At 42.8% G+C, this 18,351-nt stretch overlaps 1 protein-coding gene across 1 annotated transcript in view; it reads left to right on the top strand.

The window, feature by feature from the left end:
- Nucleotides 1-15,504, top strand: part of fam131c (family with sequence similarity 131 member C) — a 32,498-nt gene extending 16,994 nt beyond the window's left edge. Inside the window, 5 exon segments of the mRNA XM_055932821.1 lie at nucleotides 9,453-9,508; nucleotides 10,565-10,655; nucleotides 11,304-11,486; nucleotides 13,034-13,132; nucleotides 15,152-15,504. Coding sequence (XP_055788796.1) covers nucleotides 9,453-9,508; nucleotides 10,565-10,655; nucleotides 11,304-11,486; nucleotides 13,034-13,132; nucleotides 15,152-15,504 — 782 coding nt within the window.
- Nucleotides 15,505-18,351: the final 2,847 nt, after the last annotated feature.

Raw genomic sequence — 18,351 nt, 5'->3', positions numbered from 1 at the left:
TATACAGTCCCGTATGGTGCAAACATTGACACGGACACAGGAGACAACCACCCACAAACAAAAGTGAGAATGCCCTACCTAAATATGACTCTTAATTAGAGACAAACGCAAACCACCTGCCTCTAATCAAGAGCCATACCAGGCAAACCAAAAACAACATAGAAACAGATAACATAGAATGCCCACCCAACCTCACGTCCTGACCAACTAACACACAAAACTAACATAAATAGGTCAGGAACGTGACACCAGTCAACATGTCCGATTTTTAAAATGTTTTACAGGGAAGACACAATATGTAAAGATGTACATCTATTACCTAAAAACACATTAGCATAATCCACCATCTTTTATTTGTCCACCAACACCAGTAGCCATCACCAATTCGGCTAAACTAAGATATTTATAGCCCCTAACCAACAAAAAAACTCATTAGATGACAGTCTGATAACATATTTATGGTATGGGATAGGTTTTGTTAGAAAAAAGTGCATATTTCAGGTAGATGGCATAGGTTACAATTGCACCCACCGTCACAAATGGAATAGAAAAACTACTTAGAGCAACGTGTTTACCTACTTACTAATCATCAAACATTTCGTAAAAATACACAGCATACACGAATCGAAAGACACAGATCCTGTGAATACAGACAATATTTCAGATTTTCTAAGTGTCTTACAGCGAAAACACAATAAATCGTTATATTAGCATAGCACATACCACATAGCAGCCCAGCATTGATTCTAGCCAAAGTGAGCGATAAAAGTCAACATCGCCAAAAGATATTAATTTTTTCACTAACCTTCTCAGAATTCTTCCGATGACACTCCTGTAACATCACATTACAACATGCATATACAGTTTGATCGAAAATGTTTATATTTAGCCACCAAAATCATGGTTAGACAATGTGAAATGTAGCTCAGTTGGTCAGAAAATTTCCTTGCGCCACTTAGACAGTGATCTACTCTTATACATAAATACTCATAAACGTGACTAAAAAATATAGGGTGGACAGGGATTGATAGACAATTTAATTCTTAATACAATTGCGTTATTACATTTTTTAATTTATCCTTACTTTTCAATACAGTTTGCGCCAAGCGAAGCTACGTCAAAAAACATGGCGTCCTAAGCCACTAAAATGTTTCGACAGAAACACGATTTATCATAATAAAAATGTCCTACCTTGAGCTGTTCTTCCATCAGTATCTTGGGCAAAGGATCCTTTCTTGGGAGGAATCGTCTTTTGGTGGAAAGCTGTCCTCTTGCCATGTGGAAATGCCAACTGCGTTCGGGATGAACTGAAAGCGTGCCCACCTATTCACAGCGTTAAAGAAATAAATGTCCCAAAATCGCACTAAACGGATATAAATTGCTATAAAACGCTTTAAATTAACTACCTTATGATGTTTTTAACTCCTATAACGAGTGAAAAGATGACCGGAGAAATATAACAGGCTAAACTAACGCTTGGAACAGGAGAGGGTCGGTGTCCTCCACGCGCGTGACGCACCAACAAAAGACTTGCTAGCTACAGGGTTTTTTGATTTATAGGGCCTGTGAACGCGCAATCGACCCCATTGGAATCGTCATCACGTAAAGGCATCCAGGGGAAGACGTAAGAAGTGTCCGTACAGTCATAGCAATGACAGTGCCCTTTTAACTGACTTCAGAACAGTGGCCAACATTTCTGAAATCTGAATCCATGTCAGGGAAATTGCTGTAGAATGGGCTCTGTTCCACTTAGAGACAAAATTTCAACTCCTATAGAAACTATAGCCTGTTTTCTATCCAATAATAATAATAATATGCATATTGTACGATCAAGGATTTTGTGGGAAGCCGTTTAAAAAAGTACCCAATTAGCATAAATAGTCTAAACAGCGCCCCCATCCCCAACAGGCTAAGAGCAATTGGAGGCCACGGAAGGAGAATTGTATGGCATTGACGCTCGCCTGGAGGGTAGTTAACACAGTGTCCAAAGAAGGGCCAGAAGTATACAGAATGGAGTCGTCTGCGTAGAGGTGGATCCGAGACTAACCAGCAGCAAGAGCGACATCATTTTTTATTTTTTTATTTATTTATTTTAATTTTATCCCCTTTTCTCCCTAATTTTCGTGGTATCCAATCGCTAGTAATTACTATCTTGTCTCATCGCTACAACTCCCGTACGGGCTCGGGAGAGACGAAGGTCGAAAGCCATGCGTCCTCCGAAGCACAACCCAACCTAGCCGCACTGCTTCTTTAACACAGCGCGCCTCCAACCCGGAAGCCAGCCGCACCAATGTGTCGGAGGAAACACCGTGCACCTGGCCCCCTTGGTTAGCGCGCACTGCGCCCGGCCCGCCACAGGAGTCGCTGGAGCGCGATGAGACAAGGATATCCCTACCGGCCAAACCCACCCTAACCCGGACGACGCTATGCCAATTGTGCGTCGCCCCACGGACCTCCCGGTCGCGGCCGGCTGCGACAGAGCCTGGGCGCGAACCCAGAGACTGGTGGCGCGGTTAGCACTGCGATGCAGTGCCCTAGACCACTGCGCCACCCGGGAGGCAAGAGCGACATCATTGATGTATACAGAGAAGAGAGTCAGTCCGAGAATTGAACCCTGTGGCATCCCCATAGAGACTGCCAGAGGCCCGGACAACAGACCCTCCAATTTGACACACTGAACTCTATCAGAGAAGTAGTTGGTGAACCAGGCGAGGCAATCATTTGAGAAACCAAGGCTGTCGAGTCTGCCGATGAGGATGTGGTGATTGCCAGAGTCGAAAGCCTTGGCCAGGTTGATGAATGCGGCTGCACAGTATTGTTTCTTATCGATGGCGGTTAAGATATCGTTTAGGACCTTGAGCGTGGCTGAGGTACACCCATGACCAGCTCTGAAACCAGATTGCATAGCGGAGAAGGTATGGTGGGATTCGAAATGGTCGGTGATCTGTTTGTTGACTTGGTTTTTGAAGACCTTAGAAAGGCAGGGTAGGATAGATATAGGTCTGTAGCAGTTTGGGTCAAGAGTGTCCCCCCCTTTGAAGAGGGGGATGACCGCAGCTGCTTTCCAATCTTTGGGAATCTCAGACGACACGAAAGAGAGGTTGAACAGGCTAGTAATAGGGGTGGCAACAATTTCAGCAGATAATTTTAGAAAGAAAGGGTCCAGATTGTCTAGCCCGGCTGATTTGTAGGGGTCCAGATTTTGCAGCTCTTTCAGAACATCAGCTGACTGGATTTGGGAGAAGGAGAAATGGGGAAGGTTTGGGCGAGTAGCTGTGGGGGGTGCAGTGCTGTTGACCGGGGTAGGGGTAGCCAGTTGGAAAGCATGGCCAGCCGTAGAAAAATGCTTGTTGAAATTCTCAATTATAGTGGATTTGTCGGTGGTGACAGTGGTTCCTATCCTCAGTGCAGTGGGCAGCTGGGAGGAGGTGATCTTATTCTCCATGGACTTTACAGTGTCGCAGAACGTTTTGAGTTTGTGTTGCAGGAGCAAAGTTCTGCTTGAAAAAGCTAGCCTTGGCTTTTCTAACTGCCTGTGTATATTGGTTTCTATCTTCCCTGAAAAGTTACATATCACAGGGGCTGTTCGATGCTAATGCAGAACACCATAGGATGTTTTTGTGTTGATTAAGGGCAGTCAGGTCTGGAGAGAACCAAGGGCTATATCTATTCCTGGTTCTAAATTTCTTGAATGGGGCATGCTTATTTAAGATGGTGAGGAAGGCATTTAAAAAAAATACCCAGGCATCCTCTACTGACGGGATGAGATCAATATTCTTCCAGGATAACCCGGCCAGGTCGATTAGAAAGGCCTGCTATCTGAAGTGTTTCAGGGAGCGTTTGACAGTGATGAGTGGAGGTCGTTTGACCGCTGACCCATTACGGATGCAGGCAATGAGGCAGTGATCGCTGAGATCTTGGTTGAAAACAGCAGAGGTGTATTTAGAGGGCAGGTTGGTTAGGATGTTATCTATGAGGGTGCCCGTGTTAACGGCTTTGGGGTGGTACCTGGTAGGTTCATTGATAATTTGTGTGAGATTGAGGGCATCAAGCTTAGATTGTAGGATGGCTGGGGTGTTAAGCATGTTCCAGTTTAGGTCGCTTAGCAGCACGAGCTCTGAAGATAGATGGGGGCAATCAGTTCACATATGGTGTCCAGAGCACAGCTGGGGGCAGAGGGTGGTCTATAGCAGGCGGCAACGGTGAGAGACTTGTTTTTAGAGAGGTGGATTTTTAAAAGTAGAAGTTCAAGTTGTTTGGGAACAGACCTGGATAGTAGGACAGAACTCTGCAGGCTATATTTGCAGTAGATTGCGACACCGCCCCCTTTGGCCGTTCTATCTTGTCTGAAGAGATAAACATGTCTGAAAAGATAAACATTTTTACTAAAAGTATTATTAATCGATTGACTATGACTTTTCAAATCACCCAGTATTGCTATCTGCAACGTTAGCTCCAAGTATATGTTACAATTCCTCAGCCTTTCCTGGACCTGTGTCAAAATACAAGCTACATATGGACAGAACCCAGATAAACTATCTAATGACTCTGTCTCTTCGCATCAAAATCTGCAGAGCTGGGAAGGTTGTATCCCCCACATACAGTTCCAGTCAAAAGTTTGGACACACCTACTCATTCAAGAGTTTTTCTTTATTTTTCTATTATCTACATTTTAAAATAATAGTGAAGACATCAAAACTATGACATAACACATATGGAACCATGTAGTAACCCAAAAAGTGTTAAACAAATCAAAATATATTTTAGATTTGAGATTCTTCAAAGTAGCCACCCTTTGCCTTGATGACAGCTTTGCACACTCTTGGCATTCTCTCAACCAGTTTAATGAGGAATGCTTTTCCAACAGTCTTGAAGGAGTTCCCACATATGCTGAGCAGTTGTTGGCTGCTTTTCCTTCACTCTGCGGTCCAACTTATCCCAAACTATCTCAATTGGGTTGAGGTCGAGTGATTGTGAAGGCCAGGTCATCTGATTCAGCACTTCATCACTCTCCTTGGTCAAATAGCCCTTACACAGCCTGGAGGTGTGTTTGGTCATTGTCCTGTTGAAAAATAATTGATAGTCCCACTAAGTGCAAACCAGATGAAATGACATATCGCTGCAGAATGCTGTGGTATCCATGCTGGTTAAGTGTGCCTTGAATTCCAAATAAATAACTGACAGTGTCACAAGCAAAACTATTTCATAGTTTTGATGTCTTCACTATTATTCTACAATGTAGAAAATAGTAAAAAATAAAGAAAGACCCTTGAATGAGTAGGTGTGTCCAAACGTTTGACTGGTACTGTATATAACATTCTATTGGTTGCAATAATTTTATATAAAAATGTAAATTGAAAAATTCAAAGTTTTGAATCCGGCATTTTTTTGCGTATCAGTTCATGGAATCAGTACATTGAAAATCTCTTCCCAACTATTTTGCAATCTATATGGCACAGCTGTCAATTCTTTTGTCTTTAAATTTGTTTTTTTTTTTTTATCACAATTTTCTTTAACCGATTTTGGGGTTTAATTCATGGCCGACAGACAAGTTCTTTACTTTTTCCCCCTTCCACTTGCCTCTTCCATTTTTGCAGTAATTATGCAATTAGTTGGTTGTAATTTTGGGTAGAGCAGACATGTACAAATATTTTTGTTAGCTGCATGTATGACATAAATCCACCAGTCCTATTTATGATATAATTAAAAAAAATATTATACCTTGTTTAAAACTATTTTTCAAATAATTATGTTTTTTTTAATCAATTAGTATATTTGAGTTTTACCACAATATTGTTGTATTATATTTGGGTGGATTAAACTGAAATTGCAACCAACTTTCTATGGCTTGTTTTAAAAATAACCATATTTGAGAATATTTTGTTTTCAAATAACCGAAAGTGAGAGGTTGTAATCTGAATAAATGGAAAAAGGCCGTTCTTGAATATGGGGTGAGACATTCTTACTAATTTGCAAGAGAACCAGTTCAGATTTAAGTGTAACTTTTGTATGACTGACGCCTTTAGTGAGAGGTCTAATGCTTTAATATTTAATAATAGGCCCTTTTCATTTTGTCTGGCTTGCCATTCCAAATAAAATATTATATTTTTTGCTCATATAATTTAAAAAACAGGTCGCTGGGTGTGGGCAAGACCATAAGCAAATAGGTCAACTGAGATTTGACTAAAGTGTTAATCGAGGTGATTTTTTCACAAATAAACAGGTATTTTCCTTTCCCATGGTAGCAAGATCTTTTCTATTTTTGCTAACTTTCTATAAAAATGTATTGGAGTGAGATCATATCTTTCTTTCGGGATATATATACCGAGTATGTCCACATCCCCGTCAGACCATTTTATTAGTAAACTACACGGAAATGTAAACGTTTTCTTTTTTAATGATCCAATACATTGTCACGATCGTCGTATGAGTGAGACCAAGGTGCAGCGTGGTAGGCGTACATTTTCCTTTTAATAAATGAACACCGAACAAAAATAATAAAAAATCAACGAACGAAACGTGAAGCTATACAAATAGTGCTGACAGGAAACTAAACATAGACAAGATCCCACAAACACAATGGGGAAAATGGCTACCTAAATATGATCTCCAATCAGAGACAACGATAAACAGCTGCTTCTGATTGGTAACCATATCAGGCCACCATAGAAATACAATATCCCCTAGATGACCCACCCAAGTCACTATCACGCCCCAACCAACACAGAGAAAAAACAGCTTACTCTGGTCAGGGCATGACAATACATAATGTAGTACATCATTTGGTTTTAATCCAGAGAAGTTAGAAAAAGTATCTAGATCCTCTATGAGGCTGTGGAGGGATCCAAATTGTGGATTTAAAAGAAAACATGAAATGTCAGCGTACAATGTTTTGTTTTTAAGCTCTGAATTTATAACCCCTTAATATTATTGTTGGATCTTATTTTTAACAGCTAACATTTCAATGGCAATAATAAATAGATATGCTGATAGTGGACAACCTTGTTTAACTCCTCTTGACAGTTCAAACATTTCCAAGAAGTAGCCATTATTTAACATTTTACACCTAGGGTTACTATACATAACTTTAACCCATTTTATAAGAGATTCTCCAAAATTGAAATATTCCAGGCATTTATATATAAACTCCAGTCATGCTTTTTGCTTTATCAAAGGCCTTCTCAAAGTCAGCTATGAATACCAGGCCTGGTTTCCCAGATTTTTCATAGTGTTCTATTGTTTCCAGTACTTGTCTTATATTATCTCCAATGTATCGTCCATGTAAAAAACCTGTATGATTAGGATGATTAATATCCAACAATACCTTTTTAATTCTATGTGCTAAGCATTTTGGTAGAATTTTTTGCATCACGACACTGAAGTGTAAGAGGCCTCCAATTGTTTAGGTATGTTAAAGAGTCCCGCTTCGGTAATACAACATATTTTGGGAAAAGAACTGCAAGCACAGATACAAGACCCTCACAGAAGACTGCAAAACAGCATTTCCAAGCATTTCCATGTTCAAGAAAAATATATGGGAGACTGGGGTTGGTTGTCTCACGGGTTGATTGTCACAGTGCTAATTACTGTGTAATATTTTTAAGGTTAAAATGTGTAAATACTTTAAAAGAATTCATCCACCTAGTCAATTCTTTGAGGTAATTGGAATTTGTGTTTTTCATAGGTGAAAGTAAAAACCTTAATTTTTGGCATTTTCTTTGTAAATGTTTGAATTATGGTAGTATCCATGAACATATGTAAAACCTAAATCTAGGTCAAGCCATGTAGTAACTAACATCTTAATTAGGGGGGGTGATTGTCACATGGAATATGGGGGTTGGTTGTCATTATCGACTGTGTGTCTTTTTTGCAGTGTTTTGCATCTGTATGTGTGCGTGTGCATGCGTGTGTTTGTGTACTCCAGGGGGCATCTTGAGGAGACATCTACAGCAGTGGAGGCTGCTGAGGGGAGGAAGGCTCATAATAATGCCTGGATTGGAACAAATGGAATGGCATCAAACACATGGAAACTATGTGTTATATGTATTTGATACCGTTTCACTGATACCACTCCAGCCATTACCACAAGCCCGTTCTCCCCAATTAAGGTGCCGCCAACCTCCTGTGATCTACTGTCCAAAATGGTGGAGTTGAACGTGTTGTTATACAGGATGAGTCATAGTAGCACGTCACCCATGGAGCAAATTATGGTTAAGTGCCTTGCTCAAGGGAACATTGAAAGATTTGGGGCGGCAAGTGGGGCGGCAGGGTAGCCTAGTGGTTAGAGCGTTGGGCTACTAACCCAAAGGTTGCAAGTTCAAATCCCCGAGCTGACAAGGTACAAATCTGTCGTTCTGCCCCTGAACAAGGCAGTTAACCCACTGTTCCTAGGCCGTCATTGAAAATAAGAGTTTGTTCTTAACTGACTTGCCTAGTTAAATAAAGGTTAAATGTAAGTCGCTCTGGATAAGAGCGTCTGCTAAATGACTTAAATGTAAATGTATTTTTGACCTTGTCGGCTCGGGTATTCAAACCAATGACCTGGCCCAATACTCTAACCGCTAGGCTACCGGCTGCCCTCCCCACTTGCCCACAGACACTTTTCATTACTAGTAGGGGATGCAATTTGACTCCACAAGGACAACAGACTTGCTATTGATTCAAAGTGTAAACAGCTCCTTATAGAGCGTGATAGAGCCCATCTGCCTGTATGGATGGATGCGGGATAGATTTGTAAATCTTGATCCAGCTGGGAGCGATTTGTTTATGCGTGTTTGTGTGTGTTTGTGTGTGCTTGTGTGTTCGTGACTGAAATAAATTGATTGGGATCACTCTCCTTCTGCTGCTCCCATGTTTCCATAGCAACAGCCTAAATTGTCTTGACAACAACTCCTGGGGGACCCCCATTGTGTGTGTGTGTGTGTGTGTGTGTGTGTGTGTGTGTGTGTGTGTGTGTGTGTGTGTGTGTGTGTGTGTGTGTGTGTGTGTGTGTGTGTGTGTGTGTGTGTGTGTGTGTGTGTGTGTGTGTGTGTGTACCTCATCTGATTACACAGACCCCAGAGAAAAGACTTGGACTGTATTAATTCATGTCCCTTGTAGATCTCATCAATGTCAATTAACCAACACACAGGGACCATGTTAAAGACATTGTGCCAAGTGGCTATAGCTAAATGACTGCATGTAAATTCAGTGAGGCTACCTTATCCTCTTCACAGGTACTCCACATGCACACACGCCACAGATAACTGCTGAGGGGAGGACGGCTCATAATAATGGCTGGAACGGAGCAAACAGAATGGCATCAAACACATGGAAACCATGTTTAATGTATTGGATACCAATCCACTCATCCAGCCATTAACATAAAACCGTCCTCCCCAAGTAAGGTGCCACCAACCTCCTGTGACGCACGCACACAAACACATAACACCAGTGTGTTTGATTCCCTACAGAGCTCCAGAGTGCTCCCCAGCATCCCATGGAGGTGCTGCAATCCCAGCCTGTCAAGGTCTGTTCTCACACCACTGTTTAACGAAACAACATTGTTATTCCCAGACTATTTTCTGACTGCCATTATTTAACTACTGAAAGTTGAAAGATTGTTCCAGTCTAACATAGAATATCACCATAGAAAACGTCCCAATATTGCTTAAAAAAAGCATTCAGAATTCACTCTAGTCAAAGCCTGTTCAATGTCTAGTCGTGTCTAGTCATTGAATATCCATGAGTACTGATGTGTCTATTCCTCATTTTATATTTTAGTTGAGTTTTTGTTGCGACACACTCACTTTTACGTGTTAGCGGGAGTGCAGATTAAGATCCTTAACTGTCACTTGTTTTCCTCATTATCGCCTCTTCCTCTGGGAACTGTGTAGCTTGGGTGTCTGTGTGCATGTGCTCGTGTGTTTGTGTGTGTACTTCAGTGGAGGCTGCTGAGGGGTGGACAGCTCACAATAATGGCTGGAACGGAGCAAATGGAATGGCATCAAACCATATGTTTGACGTATTTGATACCATTCCACCCATACCGCTCCAGCCATTACCACGAGCCTGTCCTCCCCAATTGAGGTGCCACCAACCTCCTGTGGTGTACTTGTATGTATGCCTGTGTGTGCGTGCATGCCTGTGGGTGTTTGTGTGTGTGCACGCATGTGTCTGTCCTTGTCGGTGTCTGTGTCTATTTGAGTGGACAAATGTAGGATCTTAATTTGACCACCCTGTTGTTGCAGGAAATGCAAACTTATACTGTATTCAAGGTTTAGAAAAGTTGTAATTTCCACTTTAAAATGTCAGACTTGATTTGCCCTAACAAAAAATGTATTCACCCCTACAAAAAATTATATTATTTATAATCCACACTATAATTCACCTTTCCTGTTGCTGCAGGATTATTTTCCTGCTGTGAGAAACTGGTCAAATTAAGATCCTACACCTGTAAGTATATTTGAGTGCATTTGTGTATTTCTATATGTGTGAATGTTCTAGTATGAGTGTGTGTGCCTTATGCATTTGTGTGAGTGCCTAAAGTTGCCCTGGTGTATTGTGTTGTGTTGTGTGTGTGCAGGGCGGCCACGCTCCATCCAACGGCAATATGTCAGAGAAGAAGAGCAGCAGTAGTTATGACATTGGGGAGTTGGCCACTTCCTCCCTGATGGGTGAGACATGCTCAGATTGACTTGTCTGTTTATGCTGTTCTCAAGCTCTGTTTAGTTTTCATCATGAATCGTTCATTTGAGACGGAAAAGCCAGCCAGTCTCTCTGGGAGATTGCTAATGTAATTTCACTCGCCCCATGTGTCATATCTCTATCTCTATGCACACACACACACACACACACACACACACACACACACACACACACACACACACACACACACACACACACACACACACACACACACACACACACACACACACACACACACACACACACACACACTCTCTATCTCTCACTCTCTGCTTCCCTAGTCTCTTCTCCCTTTGTTCTAAACTCCTTTACCCTTCCATCTGTTTATTTTTGCTTCACCTCTTCAGACTCTCTTGCGCTGTGAAAAACATTTACAGTCTCCATGGCTTCTGTCTACGTTTCACCTTCATCTATTACTCTTCTTGAAATGCTCTCCCATTCTCCCCTACATGCTCTTTTCATTTTGACATCTTTCCTCTCCCTCTTTTCCATCCCATCAAGCCTTTCCATCTTTCCCCCTTTCCTCCTTATGTAATTTCCATCATTCCCTTCCCTAGTTCTCTCCCTCCTTTTTCTTCCCAAATACCCTTTCACCTCTCTCCCTCTCTCTCTCTCAGGACTGGTGGCGATGATCAAGGAGCACATCACCAAGCCCACGGCCATGGCCCAGGGGCGTGTTGCACACCTCATAGAGTGGAATGGCTGGGGGGGCGGGTGTGAAAGAGGAGGCGACTTGCAGGAAGATGAGCAGCTCTATTCCCACCTGACCAACGAGATCAAGTAGGCCCGTTTTGCCGCAGGTTAGCAGAGAGGAAACAAAGCCTTGGGTATGTCCCAAATGGCACCATACTCCCTATATACTACCCTGGCCAAAATAAGTGCACTATATAGGGAACACAACCCTTACATTTCAAGCTTCTGCCTCTAACTTTCCTCCCTCAAGATAGCTAGGTGGGACAACCACATATGAGTGCACTATATAGGGAACACAACCCTTACATTTCAAGCTTCTGCCTCTAACTTTCCTCTAACTTTCCTCCCTCAAGATAGCAAGGTGGGACAACCACATATTTCAGTCATAATAAGTACATTTTTCCTCACTATAGTAGCTATCATCAAAGTGAGTGCTATTAGGAAAAAAGTTAATTGGGATTATTTAAGATACTCTTTGAAGAGCTAGGGTTTCAAATATTTTCAGAAGATGGGCAGGAATTATTTTCTCTGCTCTGGAGAGAGGGTAGAAAGAGGAGGATTAAAACCTCTACAGGATCGGTGCCCCCCCCCCCCCCCCCCCTTGCTGGACGGTTGAGCTAACGTTGGCTAATGTGATTAGCATGAGGGTGTAAGTAACAAGAACATTTCCCAGAACATAGATATACCTGATATGGGCAGAAAGCTTAAATTCTTGTTAACCTAATTGCACTGTCCAATTTACAGTAGCTATTACAGTGCAAAAATACCATGCAATTGTTTGAGGAGAGTGCACAGTTATGAGCTTGAAAATGTATTAATAAACCAATTAGGCACATTTGGGCAGTCTTGATACAAAATTTAGAACAGAAATGCAATGGTTCATATAATCAGTCTAAAACTTTGCACATACACTGCTGCCATCTAGTGGCCAAAATCTAAATTGCTCTAAATTGGAATAAATTGGAATCTAAATTGGAATATTATATTTTGGCCTTTCTCTTGCATTTCAAAGATGATGGAGCAAAGAAAACAATAAAATGCATGTTTTTTCTTTGTATTATCTTTTACCAGATCTAATGTGTTATATTCTCCTACATTCATTTCACATTTCCACAAACTTCAAAGTGTTTCCTTTGAAATGGTATCAAGAATATGCATATCCTTGCTTCAGGTCCTGAGCTACAGGCGGTTAGATTTGGGTATGTCCTTTTAGTCGAAAATGTAAAAAAAGTGCCCGATCCTTTTACGATGAATACACTAACTGTATGTCGCTCTGGATAAGAGTGCCTGCTAAATGACTGAAATGTAAACGTAAAATGTAAAACCACAGGTAGACTAGTGTCTCTTGTTCCTGGTTCACTTTGTCACTGTTGCAGGGGCGCAACTTTGGTTTTAGAAGTGGGGGGGACATATATAGATTTTTTTTTTTTATCCTGTTGGATGAACACTCCAAACAGGCTATCCGATCACTCGGAGCCGTCCACATGGTCCTAAAACACACCGTTGCTTTGTTTTTCTATCACATTCCAATGATAAAACTGGGGGAACAGTTTTACCCCCGTCCCCAGTGAATGTTGTGCCCCTGCACTGATGAGGGATGGAGCCAGGAAGCCAGCGGGCGGTCTTCTTACCCATATGTCCCTTGGTTACTCAGGAGTAGCAGAGCAATTTGCATTGGCTGAAACGGCCATGAATGTCTGGACGATGTACGAAGGTCCAGAACAGCTATCCTCCAGCTTAGACCCTCTGCAAGGTACTGACCATTCACTGACCAGTTCCACATGAAAATAATCCTTGTCAAATGTGGAAGCTTCTTGTATTTAGTTAACCTGTCTAGGATGAGGGTGCCGCTAGCGGCACACCCCCCCCACATTCCACTGAAAAGACAGAGCGCGAAATTAAAAAAAAATAATTTTTTTAAATATTTAACTTTCACACATTAAAGTCCAATACAGCTAATGAAAGACACAGATCTTGTGAATCCAGCCAACATGTCCGATTTTTAAAATGTTTTACAGGGAAGACACAATATGTAAAGATGTAAATCTATTACCTAAAAACACATTAGCATAATCCACCATCTTTTATTTGTCCACCAACACCAGTAGCTATCACCAATTCGGCTAAACTAAGATATTTATAGCCCCTAACCAAGAAAAAAACTCATCAGATGACAGTCTGATAACATATTTATGGTATGGGATAGGTTTTGTTAGAAAAATGTGCATATTTCAGGTAGCTGGCATAGTTTACAATTGCACCCACCGTCACAAATGGACTAGAATAATTACAATGAGCAACGTGTTTACCTAACTACTAATCATCAAACATTTCGTAAAAATACACAGCATACACTAATCGAAAGACACAGATCCTGTGAATACAGACAATATTTCAGATTTTCTAAGTGTCTTACAGCGAAAACACAATAAATCGTTATATTAGCATAGCACATGTGCAAACATTACCCCAGCATTGATTCTAGCCAAAGAGAGCGATAACGTAAACATCGCCAAAATATATTATTTTTTTCACTAACCTTCTCAGAATTCTTCAGATGACACCCCTGTAACATCACATTACAACATACATATACAGTTTGTTCGAAAATGTGCATATTTAGCCACCAAAATCATGGTTAGACAATGAGAAATGTAGCCCAGCTGGTGAGAAAATGTCCGTGCGCCATATTAGACAGTGATCTACTCGTATACATAAATACTCATAAACGTGACTAAAAAATATAGGGTGGACAGCGATTGATAGACAATTTAATTCTTAATACAATCGCGGAATTACATTTTTTAAATTATCCTTACTTTTCAATACAGTTTGCGCCAAGCGAAGCTACGTCAAAAAACATGGCGTCCTAAGCCACTAACATTTTTCGACAGAAACACGATTTATCATAATAAAAATTTCCTACTTTGAGCTGTTCTTCCATCAGTATCTTGGGCAAAGGATCCTTTCTTGGGTCTAATCGTCTTTTGGTGGAAAGCTGTCCTCTTGCCATGTGGAAATGCCAACTGCGTTCGGGATGAACTGGAAGCGTGCCCAGCGATTCACAGCGTTTCAGAAATAAATGTCCCAAAATCGCACTAAACGGATATAAATTGCTATAAAACGCTTTAAATTAACTACCTTATGATGTTTTTAACTCCTATAACGAGTCTTAACATGACCGGAGAAATATTACTCCCAACACTAATGCTTGGAACAGGTGCGGGTCGGTGTCCTCCACGCGCATGACGCAGCTGCAAAAGAGTTACTAGCTACAGGGTTTTTTAATTTATAGTGCCTGTGATTGCGCAATCGACCCCATTCAAATCGTCATCACGTAAAGGCATCCAGGGGAAGACGTAAGCAGTGTCCGTATACTCATAGGAATAACATTGGCTTTAAAACTGACTCCAGAACAGTGGCCAAAATTTCTGAAATCTGACTCCATGTCAGGGAAATTGCTGTAGAATGGGTTCTGTTCCACTTAGAGACAAAATTTCAACTCCTATAGAAACTATAGACTGTTTTCTATCCAATAATAATAATAATATGCATATTGTACGATCAAGAATTTTGTAGGAAGCCGTTTCAAAAATTACACGATTACCATAAATAGTGACAACAGCGCCCCCAGCTTTAACAGGTTAAATACCATTTCTAACCCATCTTTCCACTTCTTTGTTTCACTAACTGTTTTAGCCCATGCTGTCATGTTCTCTCATGTAATAACCCCTGAATGACAATTTCTGTTTTGTCAACTTCCTGTCCCCAGACAGCCACTTCATGTCTCACTTTCTGTTAGACGTTGGCAGCGTTGGGCTCCCTCAGCAGCTCTACAGTATCCACACAAAGGCCAACAACAACTACGATGCTGGCTACCTGGGGCCTCCACACCCAGTCTTTTCTGTTTCCCCCATATCTCCCCCCTCTCAGCCAGGCAGTGAGCGGCGCCCCCCAGAGGACGGGAGGACTGGAGCTTCAGAGGCCACCACCGTTCAACACGTAGACAGCAGTTCCCTATATGAGGATTACGTTTTTTACAACTATCAGAACAGAAGAGAAGACACTGTTTGGGGGACACTTCCATCCCCACCTTTAAAAACGGAGATGAAACAGAAGCACTAATTTTGGACCGGTGACTGATCAAAATTAATGTAATCTAAAACACAAAATGAGGAAGAGTTCTCAGAAAGGAGAGGAATAAGGAATTGGGACGTAGACATATCTGAGTGAGACTTTTTATTTTCAGTTGAAATGTACAGTTTTTAGACACAGATACAGTGTACGTAGAACTACCTGTAGCTTTTGAGAAACCTTTTTGAATGTACAACATTGTAAATTGTCAAATCATGTGAACCATGGAATTGTACATAGGAAAATACATCAGTCAAGAATCCCTATTCTTGTTTGCGTATATATTGTGTGCATTGTACCATAATACGTTCAATTATGTGACACGTATGGTGGAGTGGCTCGAACACATTGCAGTTTGATTTAATCCAATTTCAATTAGATGGACTGAAAAGATAGACATGGTAAATAGAAAAAATTGCCACAATGAAATGTCAAGCTTGAATTAGCGTTACACTCCAGAATGTCTCCACTCAGGGTCTTCATATAGCTCTCTGAGACAGGAGAGAGGGAGAGAGAGTAGGGTGGCAGAAATAATGTCTGTACCCAATGATCTGAGTCCCCATCTATGATTAGCCATTATTCACACTTGTCTGCCAGGGAGAGAGGGAAGAGGGAGCAGAAGGAAGGATCCAGGGAAAAGAGAGAGTGAGAGAGAAAAAGAGAGAGACAAGGATATAAAGGGAGACTAGAATATTACCGTTATCTCGCCCCTTGTTCTTTCAATAGACATTTACACAATGCTGTATTACACATTGGCTCTGTGCTTTTGTTCCCCTGTTGCAGCCCTACAATGTCCAATTGCGGAGATGGCAGAGGTATAACTGTGTTAGAGCTGTCAAATCGCTGAGCAGCTGCTTGTGGGGTCATTGTCACTAAGCCAGACCCGTCCCACTCTCGTTAAAGTTCAGAACGAGAAAGTGTAGGCTATATATCAAATTGAAAATCATTAAACAAAATAATGAGGATTCCTATCAGCCTAATTGAACTTGTAAACAAGGCTGCATGGGATTTCTCTTAATGCGACTCCATTTAGCCAATGGCAATGTCCGCTTTAGGTATAATGCCGGAAGACGCTTGTGGATTTGATAGCTCTAACACAGTTCCACCTGCGACACCGCCAAAACAACCACTATGTGTGTGTCGGTTACCGTGGATCTCATAGAATCTAGCCCTAAATCAGACCTGTTGTAACGGCTGTCTTTCGGATAGTTAGTAGACCAAGGCGCAGCAGGTGATGAATACATAATGCTTTATTGCAAGACGAAAGACAGACACGAAATACACTTGACTAATTTACAAAATAACAAAACGAACTAGACAGACCTAAACTACGAACTTACATGAAACGAAGAACACATGAACAGGAACGACCGAACGAACGAGACGAGACAGTACCGTGTGGTGCAATAAACACAGACACAGCGACAATCACCCACCAACAAACAGTGAGAACAACCTACCTTAATATGACTCTCAATTAGAGGAAAACGCAAAACACCTGCCTCTAATTAAGAGCCATACCAGGCAACCCAAAACCAACATAGAAACAGAAAACATAGACTGCCCACCCAAAACTCACGCCCTGACCATCACACACATACAAAACAACAGAAAACAGGTCAGGAACGTGACAGAACCCCCCCCCCCTCAAGGTGCGAACTCCGGGCGCACCCCTAAAACTCAAGGGGAGGGTCTGGGTGGGCATCTGTCCGCGGTGGCGGCTCCGGCGGTGGACGAGGACACCACTCCACCACTGTCTTTGTCCCCCTCCTTAGCGTCCTTTGAGTGGCGACCCTCGCCCCCAACCATGGTCCAGGAACCTTTACTAAGGCCCCTCCAACATAGAGGAGACAGCTCAGGACAGAGAGGTAGCTCCGGACAGAGGGACAGCTTAGGACAGAGGGACAACTCTGTACTAATGGCAACTCCGGACTGAGTGGCAGCTCCGGACTGAGTGGCAGCTCCGGACTGAGTGGCAGCTCCGGACTGAGTGGCAGCTCATGACTGTAGGGCAGCTCATGACTGTAGGGCAGCTCATGACTGTAGGGCAGCTCATGACTGTAGGGCAGCTCATGACTGTAGGGCAGCTCATGACTATAGGGCAGCTCATGACTGTTGGGCAGCTCATGACTGTTGGGTAGCTCATGACTGAAGGGCAACTCATGACTGTTGGGCAGCTCATGACTGTTGGGCAGCTCATGACTGAAGGGCAGCTCATGACTGTAGGGCAGCTCATGACTGTAGGGCAGCTCCTGACTGGCTGGCGGCTCTGGCAGCTCCTGACTGGCTGGCGGCTCTGGCAGCTCCTGACTGGCTGGCGGCTCTGGCAGCTCCTGACTGGCTGGCGGCTCTGGCAGCTCCTGACTGGCTGGCGGCTATGGCAGCTCCTGACTGGCTGGCGGCTCTGGCAGCTCCTGACTGGCTGGCGGCTCTGGCAGCTCCTGACTGGCTGGCGGCTCTGGCGGCTCCTGACTGACGGACGGCTCTGGCGGCTCCTGACTGACGGACGGCTCTAATGGCTCGGGACAGACGGGCGGCTCTAATGGCTCGTGGCAGACGGATGGCTCAGAAGGCGCTGTGCAGACGAATGGCTCAGAAGGCGCTGTGCAGACGGATGGCTCAGAAGGCGCTGGGCAGACGGATGGCTCAGACGGCGCTGGGCAGACAGATGGCTCAGACGGCACTGGGCAGACAGATGGCTCAGACGGCGCTGGGCAGACAGATGGCTCAGACGGCGCTGGGCAGACAGATGGCTCAGACGGCGTTGGGCAGACAGATGGCTCAGACGGCGCTGGGCAGACAGGCAGTGCAGAAGGCGTTGGGCAGACGGCCGACTCT

This window comes from Salvelinus fontinalis, chromosome 8, assembly GCF_029448725.1.
Source record: "Salvelinus fontinalis isolate EN_2023a chromosome 8, ASM2944872v1, whole genome shotgun sequence".
Taxonomy (NCBI): domain Eukaryota; kingdom Metazoa; phylum Chordata; class Actinopteri; order Salmoniformes; family Salmonidae; genus Salvelinus; species Salvelinus fontinalis.
The sequence above is the reverse complement of the archived record's forward strand: the minus strand, read 5'-3'. Positions and strand labels throughout refer to the sequence as shown.